The 24,586-nt window shown below is 46.5% G+C and overlaps 1 protein-coding gene across 1 annotated transcript in view; it reads left to right on the top strand.

The window, feature by feature from the left end:
• Positions 1–24,586, top strand: part of SRPK3 (SRSF protein kinase 3) — a 42,918-nt gene that overhangs the window by 8,266 nt on the left and 10,066 nt on the right. The window contains exons 6-9 of the mRNA XM_053300325.1: positions 1,475–1,562; positions 3,239–3,345; positions 18,985–19,141; positions 23,562–23,840. Coding sequence (XP_053156300.1) covers positions 1,475–1,562; positions 3,239–3,345; positions 18,985–19,141; positions 23,562–23,840 — 631 coding nt within the window. The remainder of the gene's footprint in view (positions 1–1,474; positions 1,563–3,238; positions 3,346–18,984; positions 19,142–23,561; positions 23,841–24,586) is intronic.

The raw sequence follows: 24,586 nt of genomic DNA on the forward strand, positions 1-24,586 counted from the left end.
AGGTGGCTGAGTGTCCTTTTGTATGCCTTTCCACCCTAGGTAATCCTACACAAGATGGTCCAAAAGATAAGATGCTGCAGAGCAGAGGTGGTATTAGTGGCCCCGACCTGGTCTCGGAGGCCTGGTGCAACTGTTGGTAGAGCCACCACTAGTGTTAGGGGACAGCCCAGACCTGCTCCATCAAGGGCTGATCCTCCATCCGGATCTGGGGTGGTTAAGTCTAAGGATGTGGAGACTGAGTGGGATGCCCTTAAGCAGAAGGGCTACTTGGAGGGTGTTTTGACTACCCTGCTGGCATCTAGGAGAAATTCCACCAAACGGGTCTATCAGGCCTCATGGACGGCATTTGTTAAATGGCGCAAGGAAGCGGGGGTTCCTCCTCCTTCGGCCCCAGTGAAATCAGTGCTAACTTTCCTGCAAAATGGGTTGGACAAGGGTCTTAGGCCCAATATGCTTAAGAGGCAAGTTGCGGCTCTTTTGTCTGTACTGAGAGTTAACTGTTCCACCTCTCTTGCGGCTCATCCACATGTCAAGAGGTTTTTGAGAGGCTCAGCACTATTGAGTCCTCTGGTAGTACACAGGTTTCCCACATGGGATCTGAACTTAGTGCTACAGGCTCTCACCAAACCACCGTTTGAACCCATGAGGTCCATAGCACTAAATTTTTTGTCTTGGAAGGTATTGTTCTTAGTGGCAATAACCTCGGCCCATAGGGGTTCCGGGCTGGAGGCCTTGTCAGTCAGGAAAGAGCTCTGCCAGATCTTTCCCGACTATGTTTCATTGTGCACCGATTCTTCTTTTGTGCCAAAAATAAATTCGGCTTTTCACAGGTCACAGGACCTTTGGGGTGGCTTTAAAAGGGGCTTAAACAAATTCGTGGAGGACAGATCTATCAATGGTTACTAGTTTGGTGGCTTTAGGGCGCCTTCAGCCTCAGAGGCAAGATGCCCCTAAATAACAGTTGTCAGGGAGCAACAGCAGGAGAGAGGATGCGCCCTCATCTCTTGCCTGTGGACTTCTCAGAGGCATGTGGTGGGAAACTGTGGCTATTATTTTACCCTCTCACTGATGTGTCTAGTTGAGTGTTTACACCTAATGAGAACTTAAACATGTAGTCCTTCACCTGTCGCCTTAGTTAGTGCAGCCATGACAGAATGGACCTTATGATCCAAGTGGATGTGTAGATGGGCTCCTACTGTGACTTTTTTATCCATTGGAGTTGAGTTAGATGGACAGGGCTAACTGGCAACCTGGTTAGTAGCTTTCCTGCTGCAGGAATGGGCTGTTGGGCGAGCATCTCTTCCCCTGCATTCTAAAGTCCTACCAACAGGTTTTCTTCCCATGAATGCCAGTTCTCTGCATCTCTCTTGCCTTTAGATTGGCAGTGGTGGGAGGAGCTGGTCAAGCTGCTTGCTCCTGGATTAGAATGCTTAGTTTCCTCATTTCATTTGGTACTCTTCTATCTAACCTTCAGGTGCGGGACTCTGACCCCAGTGACCTCAAGCGTGAGAACATTGTCCAGCTTATTGATGACTTCAAGATCTCAGGGATCAACGGTGTCCGTATCCTTACACAAATTGCAGCTTGTTTTGTTCAGATGTTACTGGGCCCCTACCCTTGTTCCAAAACATTGGTTTTGAAAAGTACCTGACTGTGATGCAAAAGGCCAAGTTTGGACAAATAGGTCCTACCAGTTCAGTCTACAGGTGGAAGATCTTATAACAAAGAAACTCCAAAACTGCTACTACTTACTGCACGCAGCATATCAGGAAGAAAGTTTGTGTAGGACCCTCCTTGCTGACTACTTGTTCTCTGTGTGCAGGGTGGATTTTTATGGAGGCACATTCCATTATGCAGTCTGTCTCATAAGGACATAAGCATAACCTTGCTGAATCAGGCCCAAAGCCTGTCTAGTCCAGCATTCTGTTTCCCACAGTGGCCTATGGGAGATAACACATCTCCTGCCTTGTTATATTGTTTAGTGCAGAAACTGTTTGACCAAGTGAAAAGCTCTTTGTCTGTGACTGCAACATAAATTGTTGCAGTCTCTTTTTAGGCAATATTTTAATTACAGAATAAATGCACAGTTGATACTAGGTTTCAGAGGATTTCCCCTAGCTAGTTTGCCTGTTGTGAAAGAATTGTAGTTTCCCCAGCAGTAAGCTGCAATAAATCTTTGCTGGGAAAATATGATCTCCGTCCTTCCTTCCTTCTCCACCCACCTTCCCAATTAGCTCATGCATTATGTTTAGGGTGTTCTGTTTACTGTAGCTGTGCAAAGTCGAAGACCTTTCTGATGACCAGCACATGCTCCACTTTCCCCCATGCCCTTTTGATGACTCAAACCCAAATAAAAAATGTTGGAAGCTGAGTGCTCCCTGCTCTTCCCCTCCTGCAGCTTCTCAAAGAAAAAATGGGGGGTGGAGTGGGCAAGAAACCTGAAAACATCAGCCTCCTCGTTTCTCCCTCCTTGTTGCCCTCCAGTTGTCTAGATACTGGAGGGCTCTATGCTTCATGGCTCTAGGAAGCAGGCTGTTTTGAAGGGAGACTCAGCCAGGGTTGGACTAAGATTGCCATCTGCTGGCTGGGGATGGTGAGAGTTGTAGTCCTGGGGAGCCTAAGGTTAGCCACCTCTGACATAGGAGGCCCCTCCCACTTCCTCTTCGGCGCTAGTCTTTTTCTTGCTTCTAGCCATGTGTGCTTCCCCTCTCTGACTTCATGTAGTATTGTTATTATACATACACATATTTTGTTTTTTGAACAAAAAAGTTCTCAAAGGGGTTTGCATAGCATAGTTACAAGAAATTGGTTCCCTGTGACCCCCCCAAAGGGGTCACGATGCAATAGAACCAAAGGGGGGAACACAGCAAGCAGGCAGTCCTTCCCTGCATCCATGCTACCCCTGTCCCATCTATTGCATGTGGCATTATCAAAAAGAATGTGGGCTTTGCCATTGTCTGGACATTGCAGTGGCAAAACTCTGCCTTGGTCTTCACAGTTGAATGTTGCAAGGATCCGTATTCGGCATTCTTCTCACTGCAGAAACGTGTCAGTTCTGGGTTTCCTTTAAACAAAAAAACAAAAACAAAAAAACAAACCCAAGTCTGATTCAGACTATAATTCATTAAAGGGAAGTGGTAATGGGAGCAGTGGTCGTCGTCTTCTCTTCTCTGCACAAGTAGTCAGGTCCTTGCCCAGCTGCTGGAGTGTGGCACTCCTTGACTTGACCTCTGCCCAGATGTCTGCATGGTCCTCGAGGTTTTGGGGCACCAGTTGTTGAAATGGATTATCAAATCCAACTACCAAGGACTTCCGATACCCTGTGTCAAAAGCATCCTACGCCAGGTAAAGGTGGATTTTATCATAATGTCAACATATAAAGCCGGGATCATTCCTGATTAAGTGCCGTCAAGTCGCTGTCGACTCTTAGCGACCACATAGATAGATTATCTCCAGGATGATCAGTCTTCAACTTGGCCTGTAAGGTCTCTCAGTGGTGCATTCATTGCTGTTGTAATCGAGTCTATCTACCTTGCTGCTGGTCGTCCTCTTCTTCTCTTTCCTTCAACTTTCCCCAGCATTATGGACTTCTCAAGGGAGCTGGGTCTTTGCATAATGTGTCCAAAGTATGATAGTTTGAGCCTGGTCATTTATGCCTCAAGTGAAAATTCTGGATTGATTGGTTCTATGATCCATTTGTTTGTTTTCCTGGCTGTCCATGATATCATCAAGTCTTCTCCGGCACCAAAGTTCAAAAGCGTCAATGCTTTTTCCTACCCTTATTTAAATTGTGTGGATTAGGTTACAAGATATCTTTATCCTGTATTATTATTGCAATAGCTCTATGAGGTAGAATAGATGAATACTACCCAGTAAGCTTCATGACTAAGCAGGCATTCAAATGTGATGGTGTAAATCCTTTCTGATGGTCCGTTCCAGACCATCAGTGGGGAATTGCATGTTACTGTGCTTCCCTTGAAAGAAGAACTCATTGCATGTGGAAAGCTAGCATATCAAGGAGGAGACTAGGCTAAAGTCCAGAGTCAGTACTTTTCTGCATGTGAGGAGTTGTTTTAAAGGTAAAGTGCTGTCGAGTTGGTATCGACTCCTGGTGACCACAGAGCCCTGTGGTTTTCTTTGGTAGAATACAGGAGGGGTTTATCGTACAGTATACGATGATACCTTTCAACATCTTCCTATATCGCTACTGCCCGATATAGGTGTCTCCCATAGTCTGGGAAACATACCAGCGTGGATTTGAACCAGCAACCTCTTGCTCCCTAGGCAAGTTACTTCCCCACTGCGCCATTAGGTGGCTGGAGAGTTGTTTTACATGGGGAGCATTCAGGCAAGCCATTCTACCTGCACTCTGAAATGGTACAGCCCCAGATGATCTATTCATTTTGCGTATTTGACCTAGATTGTAGACTGGAAACTGCATAGAAAAGCTATTCCCTGCCTGAAGTGCTTAAGACTGAGTGAACTATGAATTGAATAAATAGCTGGAGTCTTGAATGCTGTAATATTCTGGCTTCTGCATACTGTCACCATGAGGGCTTGCAACTTGCTTTGTTTATATATTTAGTTTTAATGATGTAAATGAAAGCCAAAGATTTGCATGTGCAAATTTAGAATTGGGTGCCAACTTTTTGCTGGAAGTGCAGAGGCAGGCTTATAAATAACGATTCATTTGGTTGCCTGAGGCAAATAATAAATGCTTCTAAGTAACCAGGCAAGATGGCCTTTTATGAAGCTTCCCATAACTCTAAAGGCTGTGTGTGCAGATTCTCCCCTTCCAGGAAGACGGACAGCTCTGAGCATTGCCTTCAGAATGCAGCCCTCTTAAAAGCAGAGCTTCATAACAAACGTAGCCTGCTCTGAACTGCATGTGTCTCCTTTGAAAACCTTCTTTATTGCGTATATATAAAAAAGGAAATTAATCCGAAAAGGTTTCAGTAAAAGCAAACATTTCGACATTAACACATCATCATCAAAAGTGCTTGATGTTGCACTGCTTGAATCTGCATTCTTATATAGTAAGCTCTTCCAGCCACACTCTTCCAGTGTTTGTGTGTGTGTGTGTGTCCCCGTCTCTCCCTCCCCTTTCTAAAAGCGAGACAGGAACAGAACTGCACTCAGCCTTCAGAGGGGAGCTCAGTGATGTGGGTTTTCTAGCTTTGTTTTGTTTCTGGAAAATTGTCCAGTGCCCTAAATAGACAGTGATCTGATTCGGCATGTTTACTTAACTTGTATATTTAGTAAACAAAACGTGTTTTCAAAAACACCACCACTCCATGTTAATTTTATGTGCCATCTGAATATCTCAGAAGTTCTCCTAATAGCTGCGAGTAATTGAGCTGAAAGATGTTTAGGAAAATAATTCAATGAAGCACTTTGTAATGTGGCTCAAAGGTTATATTCAAGCAAATTCAAAGTTTTATGTGGATGTTGTTTTTATTGGAACCTTATAAACATTTAAAGACAATACAGTACACAATAGGCATGCACTTTGTTTAAATGTTAAGGGGGGTAAATGAAGGCACTGAAAACAGTTGTTGATATACTAATTTTAGCATCCCCAAAGAGCTGTGCATGATATATGCATCTTTCTCTCTTACTGAGCGTGCTGGTGCACCTTCAGTTTCACTGTTGTTATCTGCAGAAGCACTCCTTGTTAATTGCAGTTCAGATTGAGGCAAATTTGATTCAGGACTCTGTGAATCGCATTACCTTTTGCTAAAGGATGGTTCTACCAATTTATTTGCGACATTTATATCCTGCTCTTCCTTCAAGGAGCCCAGAACTGTGCATGGTTATCCCATTATGTTTATCCTCACACCAACCTTGTGAGGTAGGTTAGGCTGACAGAGAAGTGACTGGCCCAGAGTCACCCAATGAATTTCATGACTGAATGGGGATTTGAACTCGGGTCTCCTTGGTCCTAGTCCAGCACACGAACCACTACACTGGCTCTACCAGTGAGTCTGTGGGTGAGGGAAACTTCATCCTTTTCACGATTTGTTCTTGCCTGCCTCTCTCTCTTTTGCATGTGTGTTCTCGCTTTTCCTTCCTAGAGATAGATAATTGCCTTAAAGCAAATTACAAACTGTCTTTTTCTGATATTGTAGTGGTATCCATTCATTATGTTGTACTGTTTCATAACATTAATTCGTATTTTTAGAAATGGAAAACTTTCTGTAGAAAAACATCACAGCGAAAAATGTTCTCCCTCACTTCACTGATGGGCTATTTCTCTCCCTGGGAGAGGGCAGGGGCGGGCAGGGAGCCTGGCACTCAGCCTTCCTTGAGAACGGAGCCCTGTTTAAGACAGGGCTGAACTTCTGAGGCATTGTGGGAAGGCACCCTCTTCCTTCTAGCTTTACAGATCTGAGCTCCAAAGTTGGAAGGAAGGAAGGAAGGAACAGCCTAGGTTTGCCCGTACCATTTGGCATAGTGAGCCACCTGCCCTCTAGCAGTAGATTTGAGACATGTTAAGAGGGCGGCAAATTGTCAGCTGTTTGTTACTCCCCGCCCCACCTTCTTTGTTGCAAGGGAGGTGGTTTGCGCTGAAGTGTGTTCAGTTTGAACCAGCTCTGTTCTTTAACAGAGCTCTTAAGTTGGGTCTCCGTTAGGAAGGCTGTGTACCAGACTCCAGGGGAGGGAGCAGCTGCCATTAGCACAGCATCATGGGAACCATCGTGTGCCATTGTTTCCTCCTCCCATTTGGTCTTCTCGGGGTCGGTATGGGATGAGAAGAGGGCTCAGAGGAGTGAAGCAGGGTGTTGGCTGGGGCCGCTGGCAGCTGTTCCCAAATGTAGGCCTTCCAACTTCAGTCAATCAGTCAGTCTTTATTTTGGTCAATGACTAGAAACAAAAAGAAAACAAACCTTCGATATAACAGTCCCACCCAACAAGCCAACCTACGGATCTTCACAAGGCCTTCCAGCTTAAGGTACCTGAGATCAGTGACTTGAGTTGGAAGCTGGACCACAAAATGCAGCAAAGAAAAGGAGTACTTAGCAGTTGTATAATGCCTTTCAAAGCACTTAACATGTATTATTTTGTGCTATTGTTTATACAATTGCTGTGAAAAGGACCGGTAGCATTATCTCCATATTGCAAATGAGAGACTGAGGCCGAGAGGAAGTGGCTTGCCTAAGGTCTCCTGAAATGGCAAAATTTGAACTAGGGACTGATTCATGACTCCAGCATGGCCTTCACATGTAGGAGAATGAGGTGGTAGAATCTGGAGATGACTAAGCAGGAAGTACCACTTCAATTGCACTTTGGGGGAGGCGGGTTTATCATTTCTGAATTCTCCCCTGTGTTTTGTTTTGTGTGTAAAATGCTTCTCCCTGCAAGTAGAAAACTAGTTAATATTGGGAAGAGAAGTTCTACTCCAGTCTGCTCCTGCTATGCTAGTTCTCTTAACTATTTAATTATCATATTTATAAATTGCCTGGCATGTGTATCCCTAGGTGGTGTACAAGGTTTAAAAACACAGCAATCATAAAACAAAATAATAATTAAAATGGTTTTACAGAATAAAAGCAACAGTTAAAAGTTACAATATTTTTAAACTAAAAGCCTGAGAAAAAAACAGGTATTTTTAAAGGTAGCCAGAGATGGAGAAGCTCTTATTTTGACAGGGAGTACAGCCCTGGGTAGGAATGTGCACAAAGCGTTTCGGTGCCCCAGATCCTAGGCGCTGAAACGCTTCGAGCTGCCCTGCTGAATGGTTTTGGAAGGGGGCAAGAGGGAACTTTAAAAGGAGGAAGGCATGCCTCTGCCACTCCTCTGGGCTAGGGATGTGCATAAAGTGTTTTGCGCACCTCTGGGGGTGGGAGGTGGAGAGCTGGCACTTTAAAAGGAGGAAGGCAGGTCTTACCTGCCCCACCACCCCGCTGTGGTTTTGTCAATATTAAATACTGCTCAGCAGCCCACGGGCAGCATCAGTATGTTGCTTGATTGATTGATTGACATATTTTTATACTGCCAAAACTTATGTCTCTGTGCTGACATAAACTTACGTCTCGGTGCCGACACCGGCTGCTGAGAGCAGCCCTGTAGCTGCCCCCGTGCGTTGTTTAATACCAACGGTGTCATTCTGGGCAGCAGAGAGGCAGGTAAGACCTGCCTTCCTCCTTTTTAAAGAGCCAGCTCTCCTCCTCCCGTCCCCAGATGTGCACGAAACACTTCATGTACGTCCCTAGCCCTGGGTCAGCCACAGAGAAGACCCTGTCCCGTTTCTGAGAGCATGAGCCTATTGGTTACCTATTGCTATCTGCAGAGCAATAAAGCCTCAATTAATAATTCCCAATCCTTGTGTCTGACTGATTGGTTAAGCGGACCCAGGAACGAGCCCCATCCACATCACCGTGAAGCCACCAAATGAGCCGGTGGCAACTGTAGCCAGACCTTCCCAGAATATGTGCCAGACCCTCTCTGACAGTATAGTTGCCAGACGAAATAAGCTGGGCAAGGGTCAAGAGAACAGGTGGTAGTGTTTAATCCAAAGCAGCTTGTCCACATCCTCAGAAGTCACATACCTCCATAAGAGGAATTGCTGGACAGCTCCATAGTAGACTCTGCAATAAACATGGAATCCAGTTTGGCCCAAATATGAGAGATTTTATCAGCAAAAAAGTAATTAGAGACCACAGCAGGTAATGATGGTTTCAAAGGGTGAGGGGACACATACTAGCCCTCTCACAACTCTAGCAAACTTGGCTGTACATGAACTTACAGATGCAATGTGGGCAGAAAAAAATGCTTCTTTGCTGCATGTATTGCCAGAGCATAGATCTTCAGATGTGCTCTACATTGTAATCTGTCAAATTCATGTCACGTCTTTCTCCACTTGCACTGTGGTCATCTGTCTTGCCACTTCAGCTCCCGGTGGTTGGAGAAAACACTTGGGAGCTATTGTGTCTACTACTCTAGTGAGTTGGTTGTTCCAAGTTTGCACCAGGGTGTGGACACAGTCATTGGCAGAGCCAACTCTAAATCCTTCTAAGGCTTCTTGGAATACTATTGGATCCAGTAACCTTCTAGGGTGGACCAGTTTAATGGGCCCTTCACCCCAACAGAGGCAAGTTGTGGTTGCAAGTCCTACCTTAACCAGATGGTTAAGATGGTTCATGACAATGGGGAAATCACAAGAGTCCCCACCCATGGAACACCACCCTGATCAGAGTAAAAAGTAAATCAAGGGTGTGATCAGCATCATGTGTTGGTCCAGAGGCCTCCCGGGATAGGCCTGTAGTTGTCATGGCCGCTATGAACTCCTGAGCTCTTCCTGACAACCTGGTCCCAAAGTTCTAAAATATATAGAAGAGAAGCTTTCTAGATTAAGATTAAGATTAATAATTAAGATTATTTGCAATGGTACAGCCCATTCCACCATTTCAGAACTTTCCCACCTCATCTTGCCTCATGGTTAGACCAGCTTTCAGTCACTTCACTACACTAGCTACTGCTGTGTTGATCACAGACTAAGGTCCTTGTATCTGCAACAGGTGTGGCCAGTCTAGAGGCTTCATACGGCCTGCTAATTACAGTGTCTAATGTTGTGTGTGCCTCTGTTGCCTTCTGTTCCCCAAGAGGACTTCGAAGCTTGTCCAAAATAGCCGAAAAGGGCTCACACTCTCTAAAGCTTGTCAGAGCTCTTGACCTTGGATCTGGAAGGCTTTCTCCTCTTTAAAGAACCCTGCACTTATTCCTTGTTTTGCGTCTGCATCTCCTTTTGCAGGTATTGCAGGGCCTTGACTACCTCCACACCAAGTGCAAAATAATCCACACAGACATAAAGCCGGAGAATATCCTGCTGTGTGTGGATGAGGGTTATGTGCGGCGCCTGGCAGCTGAGGCCACTCTCTGGCAACAGGCTGGGGGGCCTCCTCCCTCTGGCTCTGCAGGTAAACAATCACATCCTACCAGGGCTCTTCTGTGTTTATAGATAGAGGCACCGCATAGAAAAGGACGGTCTCTCTGGACTGCATTTGATGGGCAAGGCAGGGGTCACAAGTGGAGAAGTGGGGAACTGAAGCGTGCTTAATTGCAACTGGTGCAGCGATATTGGGGACCTAATGCCAACTGAAGATGTATAATAAAGCCTAAAACTTATTTGCAGGAATAAAAATAGTGGTGGGGAGAGAGACCAGATAAAGAAGGTACACTGTTTTTGAAGAAATGGTCCTGAGTATCCTTAATAAAAACAGAATGAGATTGGCCGAATGGTGCCAGTGAAGAAAGAGAACTGGCAAGAAGTGCAGATTGAGGTTATGTTTCGTGAAACTCTAGAGCCTTGGTTGGAAGCTACTCTTATGGGAGGGCAGCTTTGAGGAGGAAATGGCCTGCCTGCTCCCCCCACTCTCTTATTGAACTGCCAAAATCTTATTGCTGTGACCACTGTTCTTTTCATGCACCCTTATTTTGGCTCTCACTTGGCAACTGTGGGGCGGGGGAGACGGGGGGGGGCAGCTTGTACATGGCAGAGAGCCAGATTTGGCCTTGGGGATCCCAGCTGCTGATTTCTAGGCTGGAGGCTTAAATGAAGAGAGGGAGGCAGCTAGATGTGTAGGAAGTGGGCAGCTGTTCGAAGCAGGCTGGTGGTGGAAGGCACAAGCATGGGAAAGGGGGTAGAGAGGGGGAGAGCGAGCGAGCAAAACAACTGTGTCTCTCACATGCAGACCTAGGACAGTTCATTCCATCTACATTTGTGTTCCTGCTGTGCGAATAAATAACAAGAAGTTTTATATAGCCACCCCATAACAATTCTCTGGGTGGCTCACAAAATAAGAAAATAAAATAAAGCAAGGAGTTAAAAACATGGTAAAGAAAAAGAAAAACCCTCAATAAAATACAACTAAAAACATTTTTTAAAAAATTATTCAATTATTTTGAAACAAATGGCAGCTTTCAGTTGTGAACCAGAAGTCGAGGGCAGTGTGTGATTCTAGTCTGCCCCCACCCTCTCCGTCTCCGTGGCAGAGTGTGGATGAACTCATGGAGGCAAGGAGGTGGAGCATTAAAAAGAAGGGTATGAAGGTGATGTGTTTACAAGGGAGTCGGTTTAAGGATTTAAAGGCTGGGAGACAGGAAGGGAGGAGCTGTTTGTTTACTTACACACCAATCCATTCACGGACTCACCCCGTGCTGGAGAAGGGGAGTACCAGGTTGTGCATGTATTCTTGCCATGTTTACTAAATTCCATGTCAAGACCCCCGCAAGATCTCCCTGAAGGAAAAGTGTGCTCTGTATCTTGCATATACAGATTAAGCAGATTAAGATTGTCCCATTTCCTGATATTTGCTCTTGGCTAGTCATTGGGATAGATAGAGTACTGCAGCCCTCTTTTGCTGACTGCTGGAATTTGACATCCCCACTGTGGCTGCAAAATATTTCAGCATTTTAAGTACATAAGGACTAGAATCATGCTCTCCTTAGATGAAAGCTGAGATCGTTGGGATGCAGCATTATTCAATATTAAGTGGAATCATTGAAAGCATACCGTTTCTGAGTTTGGTCATGAGAGGACGGCATGAATGAACACTCATGTAGGAACTGTTGCCTTCTTGCAACCCAGAATGCTAGACATTCTGCAGACATACTTGATCAAGCTTAAACTCGACTTTGCATCAGCAGAAATGGCAATGGCTTATTCAAGAGAGTGGTAGAGCTGTGAGATAAAAGTTGGGGTGGAGCAACTCACTCCCTGGTCCTACAGGATTAGCCTGGGCTCACAGATGTTCTTGCCAATATGCCCTGTGTCTTGAAAGCATTACTGTTGGATGTTTGTTTGCCTTGGATCTCCTGGCTGTTTTAATTCTGGGAATCATTCCTTTCTCTTTCTCTCCCCACACCCTCTTCCTTCTCTCTCTTCATTCCACCTGTGCACCTCTTCCCCCAGTCAGCTCTGCACCCCAGGAGAGCCTGGTAAGTCCCCTCTTGGTGCCACAACCCCATTCGGGGTATGGGAGGGAAATGACGTTTTGAATTGCTTGTTCTTGAGTTGTGTCTGCTGTCTTGAGCTCGCCATTACTCCCCACTCCATGTGTTTGACTTGCGTGGTTGAATGGATCTTTCCTGTTATGCCATTTGCATCTGAGGCTCATGGTTGCACTTGGGCTTACCAACAGACTTTAATGGATCCAACTGTGGCCAGTCTTTCACTTGGGTAAATGATCTTTGTAGCCTTGGTTGGATATGAAAACCGTCACTAGAAAGAGACAGAGACCACACAGCCTCATGTATCACAGACCGGTTCTCAGGGCAGGTCTGGTGGCTTGGCCTTGTTGGTGATACAACCCTGGGTGCCCTCTTCCTAGCCCAAGAGCCATCCCAAGCCATCTGGGTGCCTGGATCAGGGCAGAGGGTAGCTCACTCTGTCCCATTAACAGGGCACACAATTGACAGGTCTTGTGTAGTTCACATTCATTTCAGTGGGACTGACACCTGCAGCAGAACCTCTCAGTGGATTGTGCCTCGTGGATCAGAGCTGATGGTCTCCCACTCTGTTTGCATTAAGGGCACCCAAAACCTACTTGTGTGGGGCAGCTGTCTCGTTGTACCTTGTAGCAGGTCTGCCTTGGCTTAGCTTCTCTGAGGGGCAGGGTGGAATAGGAAAGGGAGAAAGGAACCCAGGGAGCTCCATGTTGGGTCCGATGAAGGCCTAATCAGCCACTCTCCTCTCAACTTGTAGTGGTCAGAACGATGCTTCAGGACATTCTGTAAAAAGGGGCCATTCCCAGCATATAACCACCCAAGGTGATTGTTTTTAAAAATGGGGATTGTGACTTTGATTATTGTGTAATAGCACAACTACTATAGCTTTCAAAGCTCTCTCTCTCTCATGTTTGTGGACTAGCACAGTTCTGAGATGTCCTACCACCCAAGCTCCTAGACACCGCCTCTTCCAGTGTCTATGGAATCAGTGTTCATCGATTTCTATACACACACACACACACACACTCCTAGAATTCTGTACTTTGAATACGCTGTATGCTGTACTGCAAATGCAGAATATTTGAGGGCAAGCAAACGTGCATGGATTCGGCTGACTGATGCTTTTTATGATAGAGATGCCTTTGCTGAAGATAGAATCTCTTGTTCCAGAGCCTGGAGTAGCCGGGGGGGACAAGAGACAGTAGAGTGAGCAATCCATGGGCACAGAGTGACGTCTATATGAGGGAGCTGCTCATGGATAGATTGCCATTCACAGTCCTTGGAGGTTCTAGCAGCTGTTGCTTATACCATCTAGTGCTTTCCTTGACATTTAGAGGGCTAGGAACTTGTTCTCAAAGAAATGAAGCACTTCTCCCTGAGATGACTGAGACACCAGTTGGATTTTACAGATTTCATGCTAGAAGCCAAGCTGCAGCAACTCAGAGCATTAATTCTGCTGCACAGTGGGCACCCTGGACGTTATGTTTGCATCTTTTAAACATAGTTAAAGAGAGGGCAAGCTGCTAATAAGACCCCATTTTCTCTCCCTCTTGCATGTGAATTCCTTCTGCCCGTCTCCCATGGTCAAGTGTTGAACCAGTGCTACCATTAAGCATCGATTTGAATCCAGGATCTGAAGCTGGTTAGCAAATGCTGATTAGCATTAAAACTTGACTGGTAGTATTGCTGATGTAATACAACCAAGGTACAGGATGTGGGAATGCATATGTGAGGAAAGAGGGTCTGGGGAAAGGGAGCACACAAGCCTGTGAACCACTTCCCAACTCTTGAACTGTGGTTAAGAACCCACCAGCTTGACATGTGCACTAGCCTCAAGGGGCAGATGCGTGCTGCGTATGTTGCATGTTCTTGTGTCCATCTCACGTAGCCATCCGCAGAGCAGGGTGATGTAGCGAAACTTCCCTGACTGGTTGTTTGTTTGCACTCCTCTTTTTCCGCATTTTGTTGCTCATCCATTTCTTCAGATGCTGTTCTGGGGCTTGTTTCATCCAAACCCTGTTGAATATACAAACACTTTTTAAAAGTATATATTGTTATTAGAAAGCAGGCTTCCATTACACATTCCATAGGTACAATGGAAAGCAATGTAATCAGAGTACATTTATACACTGTAACTTGCACTAGCATATCCTCCAACCCCCCTTAAGTGGCAAAGGGTATCTCCACAACACAAGGCTAGTGATAGGTAGTCGGGAGAGAAAAGTTATTGGTAGAGAAAACGTTCTGAAAGCCGTTCCAGAAAAGAATCCCAGATTTGATTATTGAATTTCCCTTCATTTCTGAGATGCAACCCATTCCTTCATTTGCTGGAGACAGCCATTTATCCTTTTCCTAGGTAGACAGGGAGGCATGCTAAAGGAGGGGACCTCCCACTTCCAGAGTCTCTCTCTCTGCTCATCCCCAGAAAAGAGATTTGCCACATATGATGAAGCTGCAGTTCTCACTGAGGTGGTACACCTATGTCGGGTTTGTACCACTTGCCTGAATGCTCTTCTGTCAATGAAATCTGCCTCCACACTGAAAGCTAGCATGTCAAGAAGAATGTTAGAGAAGAGCCATTCTCCCTGACAAGCTAGCTTTCTAGTTGCAGTGATTTTTAATGGAAGAGCATTCCTTCATCCAGTTCCCCATCTTTGCTGTGAAGTGGTGCAAGACAGCTGCTATGCAGACACAACAAACAGGTGAATAGACAAGTGTGTGTATATCTGGCCTCTCCATGTACTGGGGGGCATAGCTCAGGTGTAAAGCATGTGTTTTGCATGCACAGAGTCCCAGGTCCAGTCCCCAAATAAGGGTTCTTGGGTAGCAGGAAAAGAAAATACCTCTCCTTAGACCTTGGACACCGCCGGTCGCTACTACTGATTGGGCGGTTTAGTGAGGTCCTCAGATTGGCCCCGTTGGGTCAGACACCGCCCTGGGGGAGCACTGAGAAGACCGTCTAACTTGACTGGAAGTAAAAGTCATAACAAGACATTTTCCTTTTTCTCCTTAGTAAAGCACCCAACACAGAGAGATTTTTAAAAAAGAAAACTTGATTAGACAGAGAGTGGAGAAACCTCTAGGTTTCCTGGCACCTGCTTTGAAACCCACTGAATAGAAGGATAGCCATCTGCTGATCTAACACAAGATTTGCTTATCGTTTTGCACCAACTGCATACCCATTTGTCCTGCTCTAGACTGCATTTATCTTGTGCACATCTAATTGTTTGCACATCCTGCCGCCACTGGCATTAAGATTTGCCCGTTGAATGATGCACTCGTATAAGTAGCTTGTTTCAGCCTGTATTTCCAAACACTTTTGAGACCATTCACACATGCACGTCCTCCACTTAATGACAGAGCCTTTTGTGACTCGCGGCTGAATGTGAGAGCCAACTTGACCAAAAAGAATCGCATTTGAGGTGCAGTGAAATCGCATTTCAGGCAGTGGCAATTGATCTGCATTGGCTTGTTCAGACATGTGGATCGCCACTTGATGCTGCTGACTTGGAGCAATGATGAGCACCAGTGTGCAAACCACCTCCATATTCATGGGCTGGATCCACTAGCTCTCAATCCCTTTTATAAATAGTATAGTATTTCTTCATTTTTATCACACCAGCTGGGTACATGGCATTTTACCCAGAAAGAGAAGCTAGTTCCCAGTCCTAAAGGGGCCCACGATCTAAAAAGAAATACAAGGGAGACAACAGAGGAGGGAGCAGAAAGTGGAGGCAGCCAAAAAAAACCCCAAAACCCCAAAACTCTTCCTTACTTGTTTCTTTTTGTGCAAACACTCGACAGTCTACCGAAAAACAACCTTGATGTTGTGGCCATTTGCTCCTTTCTGTGCAGATCCATTTTTGCTTTGTTTTGGCTGCCGCCCTATTGTGCTGTGTGGGTCACATATTGTGCAGCATATCCCAGGCAGCAACTGGAGCATTCTGGCTGACAGTGCAGGTGAAATAATCGTGACCACATTTTACTCTGATACATTACATCCCTGTACACAAAGGAGATTTTACACCCTGGAGCTGACTTTGCAGTTGGAATATATAGAATAGAGCTGGATGACAGCACACAAGCTGAATCTCTTTCCAAGGTCCCTCAGATCCCTATTTCGAGACTTGGTGTGGGCTTTAGTTCCAGATAACACATCTTCCCTGGGGAACCACCATTCTTTGGCCACGCAGTGAGATTAGTGCTCTGTCTCCTCCTAGGGGCATTCATAGGCCATACAGGAGTCTCTTGGCTGCTGCTTTCTGCAAGCTGGTTCATATATAACTTGGGGTATGGTCTGAAGGCATATGATGCAGCTGCCTTGCTGAAGTTAATCAGGTTTAGGTCTGGATGGGTGATTGCCTGGGATAAATGGGGGGTGGAAAAAAACCCAGGATATAAATGTCATAATAAATTTGGGGAAGCTAAATCATATGGGCACATGATGTAGTTAGTGGTTTATATGAACTCCCACGTACTTCATGTCAGGCATAACCTCACCAAATAAATGTCTGCTCCCCGTCAATGAGGAGTTTCTTCAGTGTTGTTTACATAGTTGGCCTGAGTCACATCAGTGGCCCTCCTTACACACAGTAAAACCGTGCGTATGAGCCCCAGTATGAGTTTCCTTCTGGGTGGCAGCAATATTGCTGGCATAATGTGAAGCAGATTTTCATAGAACAGTGAACCAGGGGGCGGTGGAGAGAGAGGAAGCACACAGGTTCTGTGCTTCCTAATACCACACCTCTGTTTGAAGAGGCAGGCCAGGTTCGGAAGGAAGCAAGGTTGGACGTTTGCTAAGGCCCTGAGACCATCAATGGGCCAACGGTCCCAGCAGCAGCACAGTTCTCACTTTGAAGGGAATGTCTGGAAAGATCAGCGGCTACATGAGAGAATTATTGGTGTGAATAACCCCACCCCACCCACTTCTGAGTTAAAAGGGATCCTTTGAAGGTGTCTTTCCCAGGGGCCCCCCAAGGTTCTAAAGACTTCACATTGTGAAAAAGGCCCTTGCAGGCTAGGGGAATGCCACAGTACAAAAGCTCCTTGTGCCTCTCACCCCTACAATTTTTGCACATTATACCAAAGATGGGGCAGAAATTATAGGGGGAAAGAGAAGGGCAGCCTTACTTAAACCCAGAAGCCTCCCCTGACTCCTCCCACATGGTGCCTTACAAATAACTATGGGGCTGCTTGCACAAAACATCAGGGGCGTGACCCCCTTCTGCCCCCACCTTAGCTTACATACTGACCAGAGGTATGACGAGGGACAAGACAAGTGACTTGTGCTTCCTCTCTCACCTGCTTCGTGCAGCATGTGCAGCTGCCCTGCAGAGCAGGTCATGTGGCAGGGCCCTGTGTCTTTGGGCCTTGGCTTTTCTGTACTCTTAGCTCCACACTCATTCATCAGGAGGCCCATATTTTGTAACATGGCTTCCTAGTTAATAGGGGTGATATTAGTTTATGGTCCTGCTTGTAGAGAAAGAAAACTGAAAAATCTTTCCTTAGAGCCCAGTATCCCTTCTGTCCTGTTCCTGACGAAGAAACCTTTCCCAGCTGCTAGTGCCAAATAGGGTGATGGTTACTTTCTGATTATTGGAAAGCCAGAGGGTTTTATCTCAGTCTCATCCTGTTGCTTTTCCTTGTTTCTTTTGCACGCTCCTGTGCTTGGTTTCTTTTTCCATCTCAAAGATATGTATGCATGCACACACATAGACCTCACCTTATATCTCCTTTTTTACCTGTGCAAGCACAAACGGATGCCCCCCTTGCACATAAATCCTGGTTTATTTGTCTTCTCGTTCCCAGTTGCACGCTCTTCATGCCTTGTGTCTGTTCTCCGGAGTTCACGCTTCTGCCGTCAAGCATGCCCTTGTTTCTGTACGTCATTCATTTGCTCCCGTGCCTGGTTTTGCTTTGGCCTTGTCAGGGCTGGCCCTTGATACTTTGCTCCTTCAAGTGACGACTCCACACAGTGTGAGCGATTCCTGGCAGTTGTGGGGGATGCTTGCTGGGGCTCAGCGCTTGCATCCTGCCCCCCCCCGTATATTACTGCTCCAGGCGACCAATCAGATCACTTCTACAGTTAGACAAGCCTTGAGCCCAGCGTGTTGAAGGCCCCTTTCTGACATGCCTCACCTCCTTCCTGCTATAACCCTCCTGTGGTGTTTTGTTTGTGCCTGTTCACAAGTCACTCATTCCTGACAGAGTATTGTAACTCAGGCCTAGTTTTCACTGAGGTGGTGAACCTTTGTATGGCGACTACTACTACTACCACATATTGCAGGTGGACAATCTTATGACTGAAAGCTCTTCCATACAACAGCACCCTTCCCCATAGGAAACTAGCACGTCAGAGTTGATAGGCTGGAGTCCTTCTTTCTCCATGCTTTTTAGTGGATGGAACTTTTTTTTTAAGAAAGGGAAGATTGTTCAGTCACGCAAGTCCCACCTGCTAGGTAAAGTGGTACCGCCCAAACACAGGTTTGCCACCTCAGTGAGAACAAGGCCTCCGTTTCTAGTCACTTGATTACCTGCTCTTGCATGTGTAACAAAGCAAGATTTACACTTCCTTGTGCATCTTACAGGTTTCACAGCCTTTCCCCCTTCATTGCCACCATTTATTTACACCAGTGATTCTCAAACTTGGGTCCTCAGGTGTTATTGGACTTCAGCTTCCATAATCCTCAAGCAAAGGCCACTGAGGCTGGGGATTATGGGAGTTGAAGTCCAATAACACCTGAGGACCCAAGTTTGAGAATCCCTGATTTACACAGTGACTCTATTCCACATGGCATTTGTGGCCTGAGGTCCTCCTCTGTGGAGTCCCCCTGCCCACTTGTTCCTAGGTGTGTTTCTCTTGGTTTGCTCCTGCTTCCATTCCCCTTCTCTGCCCCAGATAACAGATGGGCGGGTATATAGCTCATGTGCATGCTCTCCCCCGCCCCCTGCCTCCACTGCCCCTGTCCATCTTCCCCTGCAGCCCTGGAATCGGGAGTAGTACCAGGACTCTAACATGAGGCCCTCTCCCCTCCCCAGAACGGGAAGCTTTCGAAGAACAAGCGGAAGAAACTGAAGAGGAAGCAGAAGCGGCAGAGCCAGCTCTTGGCGGAGCGGCTCCAGGACCTGCAGCAGCTGGAAGACCTGGCGGCCACAGCGGCTGGGGATGCCAGCGAGTCCACCACGGCAGCCCAAGGTGAGGCTGGCAGGTGGGGAGGGAGTTGCTGCCTTGTGAATCCACCAGGCTTTTTGAATTCACCTCCTATCAGCATCCTCTATTTGCTCCCTCACTTGAGTGGCCTTTAGCACAGCTTCATGCTTGGGCTCAGGGCTCCTCTCTTCAGCCCTGTTCGGTTCGCTCTATCATTAATAGGGTAGGACAAGTGTCCTACCTAAGTTTGGGTGCTGTGCACACTGCTGGCATATAAGGGGAAAACTGAGGTGGGGGCAGGGAGAGTGGTCACCTGCAAGGCTCTCGCTGGGCAGGAGTGGTTTTCCTCCTACTTCATTCAGCAGCTGGGTGCACAGCTGGGTAGGATGGAGCCCTCCTACCCAGCAGGAGGCTAACCGACTATCACTGCTGGTGCCTCCTACCTTATTATTTACTTGCCCACGATCACAAAACAGGAGAACGCATAGCTCCCAAACTTGGGTAGGACACTTTTGCCCTGCCCTTTTCATGATAGTTTGAACTAGCCTCCTGTGTTGTACAAGTGTACAGATGTCTGTACACTCGTACATGTATTTGTGGGAATGACTGTACCTGCATTCATTTTAAAAGTCGATCTGGCTACAGGTCCCTCAAATGCATGATACAGATAGGAAGTGTACTGCTGTACCTGTGTTTGACATAACATGAATAACTGTACCTATGTACACTCTTATGAATGCTGAACATAATATGTGAATAGAGCTCAACTCTTAGACTCTTGTATGCTTGCAATTATGTGGCTTGTGGCTTGTGGCATGTCACTTGGCTCGTATGTATTGTGTTCTATTTCTTTAATTTATATACTGCCTGACTCCAGAGGCTCTAGGCAGTTTATAAAAACAAACATAAAAACAGAATAAAACCAATTATTAAACAATTAAAATTTAAAACATTCAAAGATGACCACAATTAAAAAGTTCAAACATTCAGAGATTATTTAAAAGCCTGGCTGAAAAGGTGTGCCTTAAGGGCTCTTTTAAAGGCTGGTAAAGACGTTAAGCCACAAATGTCTATAGAGAGTGCATTCCACAGCCCAGGAGTGACTATGGAGAAGGCCTGCTCCTGAGTCACCGCCAGACGAGCTGGCGGTATATGGAGAAGGACCTCTCTTGATGAGCTTAATGTGCGGTGGGGATCATGCAGAAGAAGGCGCTCTCCCAGGTAACCCAGTCCTAAGCCATTTAGGGCTTTAAAAGTAATTACCAGCACTTTGTATTTTGCCTGGAAACCTATTGGCAGCCAATGCAGTTGCTTTAAAACAGGCATGTACTACATAAAAACAGTATGTAGGGGTGTGCAAAGAACTGGCAGCGGTGGTTCAGTTCAAATTTGAACTGAACTGCCCAGTCCATGAACTGGTTTGTTAGAACCAGCAGTGGTTCGGTTCGTGCTGTCAAACCAGTTTGACCCGGTTCAGATGCTTTATTTGTAAAGGGGGATCCAGTAAGGATTCCAAGCCCAAAAAAGGGTTGGGGGTGTGCGAGAGGGCACCTTACCCATTGTGGCAGTGGCGGCTCCCCGGCAGGGGCAGCTCTGCAGTGGCCCCTCTTGACCCTGCCATCTGTCCACCCACCCCCCTGCACGGCAGCAGAGTGGCCAGGTTCTGACCACTGCGCATGCACATGTGCAGAGGCCATGTGTGTCACTACGCAAATTGCGTATTGATGTAAAAGGCTTTTGCACATGTGCAGAAGTCACGCAAATGGCCTCTGCGCATGCATGGAGGCCAGAACTGGTCCACCGGCAGTGCGGGGGCAGGAGCACCAGCAGGGCCAAGGGGGCTACCACTGCTGGCACAACCACAGTGGGTAAGCTGCCCTCTCGCCTACCACCCAACCCCTTTTTAGGTAGGAAATCCCTCCCACCTTTGCTTGTAAAGGGGAATCCTTCCTGGATTTCCCTTTACAAGTAAAGCACTTGAACCGGGTCGATCCGAACTTGGTTTTGTTTGAACACGGACCCACTCTTGTTGGGGGGCCAGTTGGGTTCGAACTCGAACCCAGCCGATTCAAGTCAAACCAGGTTCAATCCAAACCAGTTCCATACCCCTACTCGTATGCTTCCCTCTCTTGATCACTTATCACTATCCTTAAAGGCTTGTTACTACTACTACTACTACTTCTAGTATTTATATACTGCTTTTCAACAAAAATGGAAAAAGCAACTTACATAGAAAAATAAATAATATATAAGATGGTTCCCTGCCCCCAAAGGGCTCATCATCTGTTTTATGTTTATTTTAGTCACCAGCAATAGCCACTAGAGGGATGCTGTGCTGAGGCAGGATAGGGACAGTTGCTTTCCCCCTGCTAAATATAAGAGAATCATCACTTTAAAAGGTGTCTCTTTACAGGGGTGTAGCCACCATTGTGCAAACAGGTTCAAAGAACCCATGCTGCCAATGGTAGGGGCCGCTGAAGCCCCGGGGGGGCGTGGCTCGGGCTCCAGAAGAGCCTGGAATGAAACTCTCCCCCACACCCAGGCTACTGGGAGCCCCGAGCAAGCGCTTGCCGATCCTTTTCAGGCAGCGTTTGCTGCCTGAAAGCATCTATTCCTCTTTCTCTCCATCCAGAGAGGGAGAGAAAGGGAGAATAGACACTTTCAGCTGCCTGAAATGACATGGAAGTGCTCGCTTGGGCTCTTCAGAGCTTGAGGCCATGCCTCAAGCTCCAAAGAGCCCGATTTAAGCGTCTGTTCTCCCTTTCTCTCCGTCTCTGGAGGGAGAGAAAGGGGAATAGACGCTTTCAGGCAACAAACGCTGCCTGAAAAGGATTGGCAAGCACTTGCTTGGGGTTCCCAGTAGCTGGGGGGGGGGGCAGGTTCGTTCGGGGCACACGCAGTGCGCAGGATGTCATCAGAGGGGCCGCTGGGCCGGGCTGGACCCAGGCCGCCGCTCGGCTGGCTCCGCACCTGTCTCTTTACCTAGTTAGCAGCAGTTGCTGTGAACAGTTAGTTACCCATCCAGCCTGGTTCTTTTCTGCCTTTGTGTGTACAACATTTCTCTTGCATATTTGTTTGATGCCAGAATATTTTTAATGGGAATAATACCCAACAATAAAAGTTCTACACCCTATTTCAAAAGTTGAATTATAAAAACCTATTGATGTTAACAGCATTAATAAAACATACAGGTATCTGTTATCAATGTATACTACAGTATACAATTTATACAGCATACATACAATGTAGCATACAGTATACAATGTGCATGCACTAGCATGTCAAGTTTTAATTAATCACAACTATACCATCACATATAAACAGATTTGTAAAATGAGCACCTGCTTTGCACACAGAAGGAGCCAGGTTCAATCTTGGTATTCCCAGGTAGGGTTGAGAGAGAGTTCCCTGTCTTGAAACCGTGGGGAGCTGCTGTTGCCAATCAGTGCAGACAATACTAAGCCAGATGGATCAATTGATTGACTCATAAGGCAGCTTCATATGTAAAATTCAAAGTGAAACCCTGATACACCAATTGTGTGTTGTGCAAATTGGGGGCTCACAAGATTGAATGTTCCTCTAGATAAATGCACCAAATTTCTATTTGCAGATAGAAAATCTGCAAATTTCTATTTGCAGTTAGAAAATTAGCGTATCGGGAAAAGGCCAGGTTAGAACACTTTTCTCTTACATATTCTCTATTTGCAGTTGTTGTTTTTAAATGGAGGAGCCTCTCATCATGTGATGCCTGACTGCAATCAAGTGGTACAGCCCAGAAATAAGTTTTTACCCCCTCAGTGAAACTAGGCCATAATTATAATAGTGATTTGTTTTGTTTTACACATACTGCTAATATTCCAGGTGCTCAAAATAAGTAGATTTTTGTGTTTGGATATTTTGCACCCTAACTCTTTGATGCTTGTTTGATGGGCACTTACTGCTTTTGCTGTGTTGGCCCTTTTGTTCATGCCCAGGAGTCAAGAAATGTTGGCTCAGTTCACCAGTCAGACAGAATATTACCCATCAGATGGTTCCTGGAGCTCTCTTGGTACCTGTCAGGATTTTTTCCACTTGCCGGGCATCATTTTTTCACTCCACACGGACTATCAGATTTCTGGAGCCCTGCTGCCCATGCCCCTCCTCTTGAGCATGCACAAATACTGCACTATCCATCACTGTCCCCTCTAAGGCATGCGCATGTGTGCGCGCGCACAAGTTTTTGGATGTCCGCTCAGTTCAATTTAGATCCCGCTCAGGTTGAATCAGGAAGGCACCATTCTGAATGCAGGTGCGCACACACTGCCTTGATACTGCCACCCAGAACAAAACTCATTCCGCACAGAGATGGAAAAAAATCAGAGGGACCACTGCTGTCCATCTTCTTTGGCCACTGCACCCCCTGCTTGCCTTTTGGTTTGTCGCAGTTCGGGAGGAAACCTTGTTTCTCTTCTTTCCTCTCCTGTAGAGCTGCATGATGGAGCCCCCATCTCGGTCTCCACCGTTGGAGGTGCAGAGCCCTCTGGAGGGTCCCTGGCCTGCAGCCCCCAGAGCCTGACATCATCCTCTGGCTTCTTCACGCACAACGCCTACGACAGCTGCAATGGGCACTCTCCGCCAGACACTGCTAGCCGCCGCTTCAGCCCCGACTCGGCAACCTCGGGCTTCTCAGGGTCCCTTTTCTCCGGCTCAGCCATGTCGGGCATTTCTAACCAGCGAGAGCGTGGAGGCCTTCTCTCGCCCAGCAGTGAGTATCCAGATCCAGTCCCAAAAAGCCCCATAGGACAAGGAGGCCAAGTTGACATGTAGACCCCAAAGTGGGAGAAAAATCCTATCCTTCCATCTTGGTATTTTCAGTTCACCATATCCTAGGGCCAACCTCTTCCCCTAGGCCAGGGCTGTACACCTTTGACCCTCCAGCTGTTTTTGGACTACAACTCCCATCATCCCCAGCCACAGTAACCAATAGTCAGGAATTATGGGAGTTGTGATCCGATATCTACTGGAGGGCCGAAGTTGTGCAGCCCTGTCCTAGACCATAGTTTTCCTAAAGTTATGATAGCTATTGAGGTATGCCTTTTTCCTGAACTAAAATTGGAGGCCCACATCATTCTTACAGTCCAAATGGTGACTGTAAGAATTACCTGCTTTCCCTGACGTACCTGGTTGGCCACTGCATGAAGCAGGATGCTGGACTATGTTGGCCTTTGGCCTAATCCAGCAGGGCTTTTCTTATGTTCAAAAGATCACATCGAATGTGTTTCTGTGTGATTTACTCTTCTGGGCAAATGTCCTCTCAGGACAGGTATAGCTGGTGTACCTTATGTTGGGAGAGATGCATTTGAATGCTCCACCTCGGACACTGAACCTTTCGACAACAGCTATTTCACAGTACTTGTATTGCCCCTAGGTTAGGGGGTGGACACAAGGCAGGTATTTGGTTCGCCATTCCACAGGACCTTTTCTTTTTTTAAAAAAAACCAACTTAATTCC

Source organism: Hemicordylus capensis, chromosome 2, assembly GCF_027244095.1.
Source record: "Hemicordylus capensis ecotype Gifberg chromosome 2, rHemCap1.1.pri, whole genome shotgun sequence".
NCBI lineage: Eukaryota > Metazoa > Chordata > Lepidosauria > Squamata > Cordylidae > Hemicordylus > Hemicordylus capensis.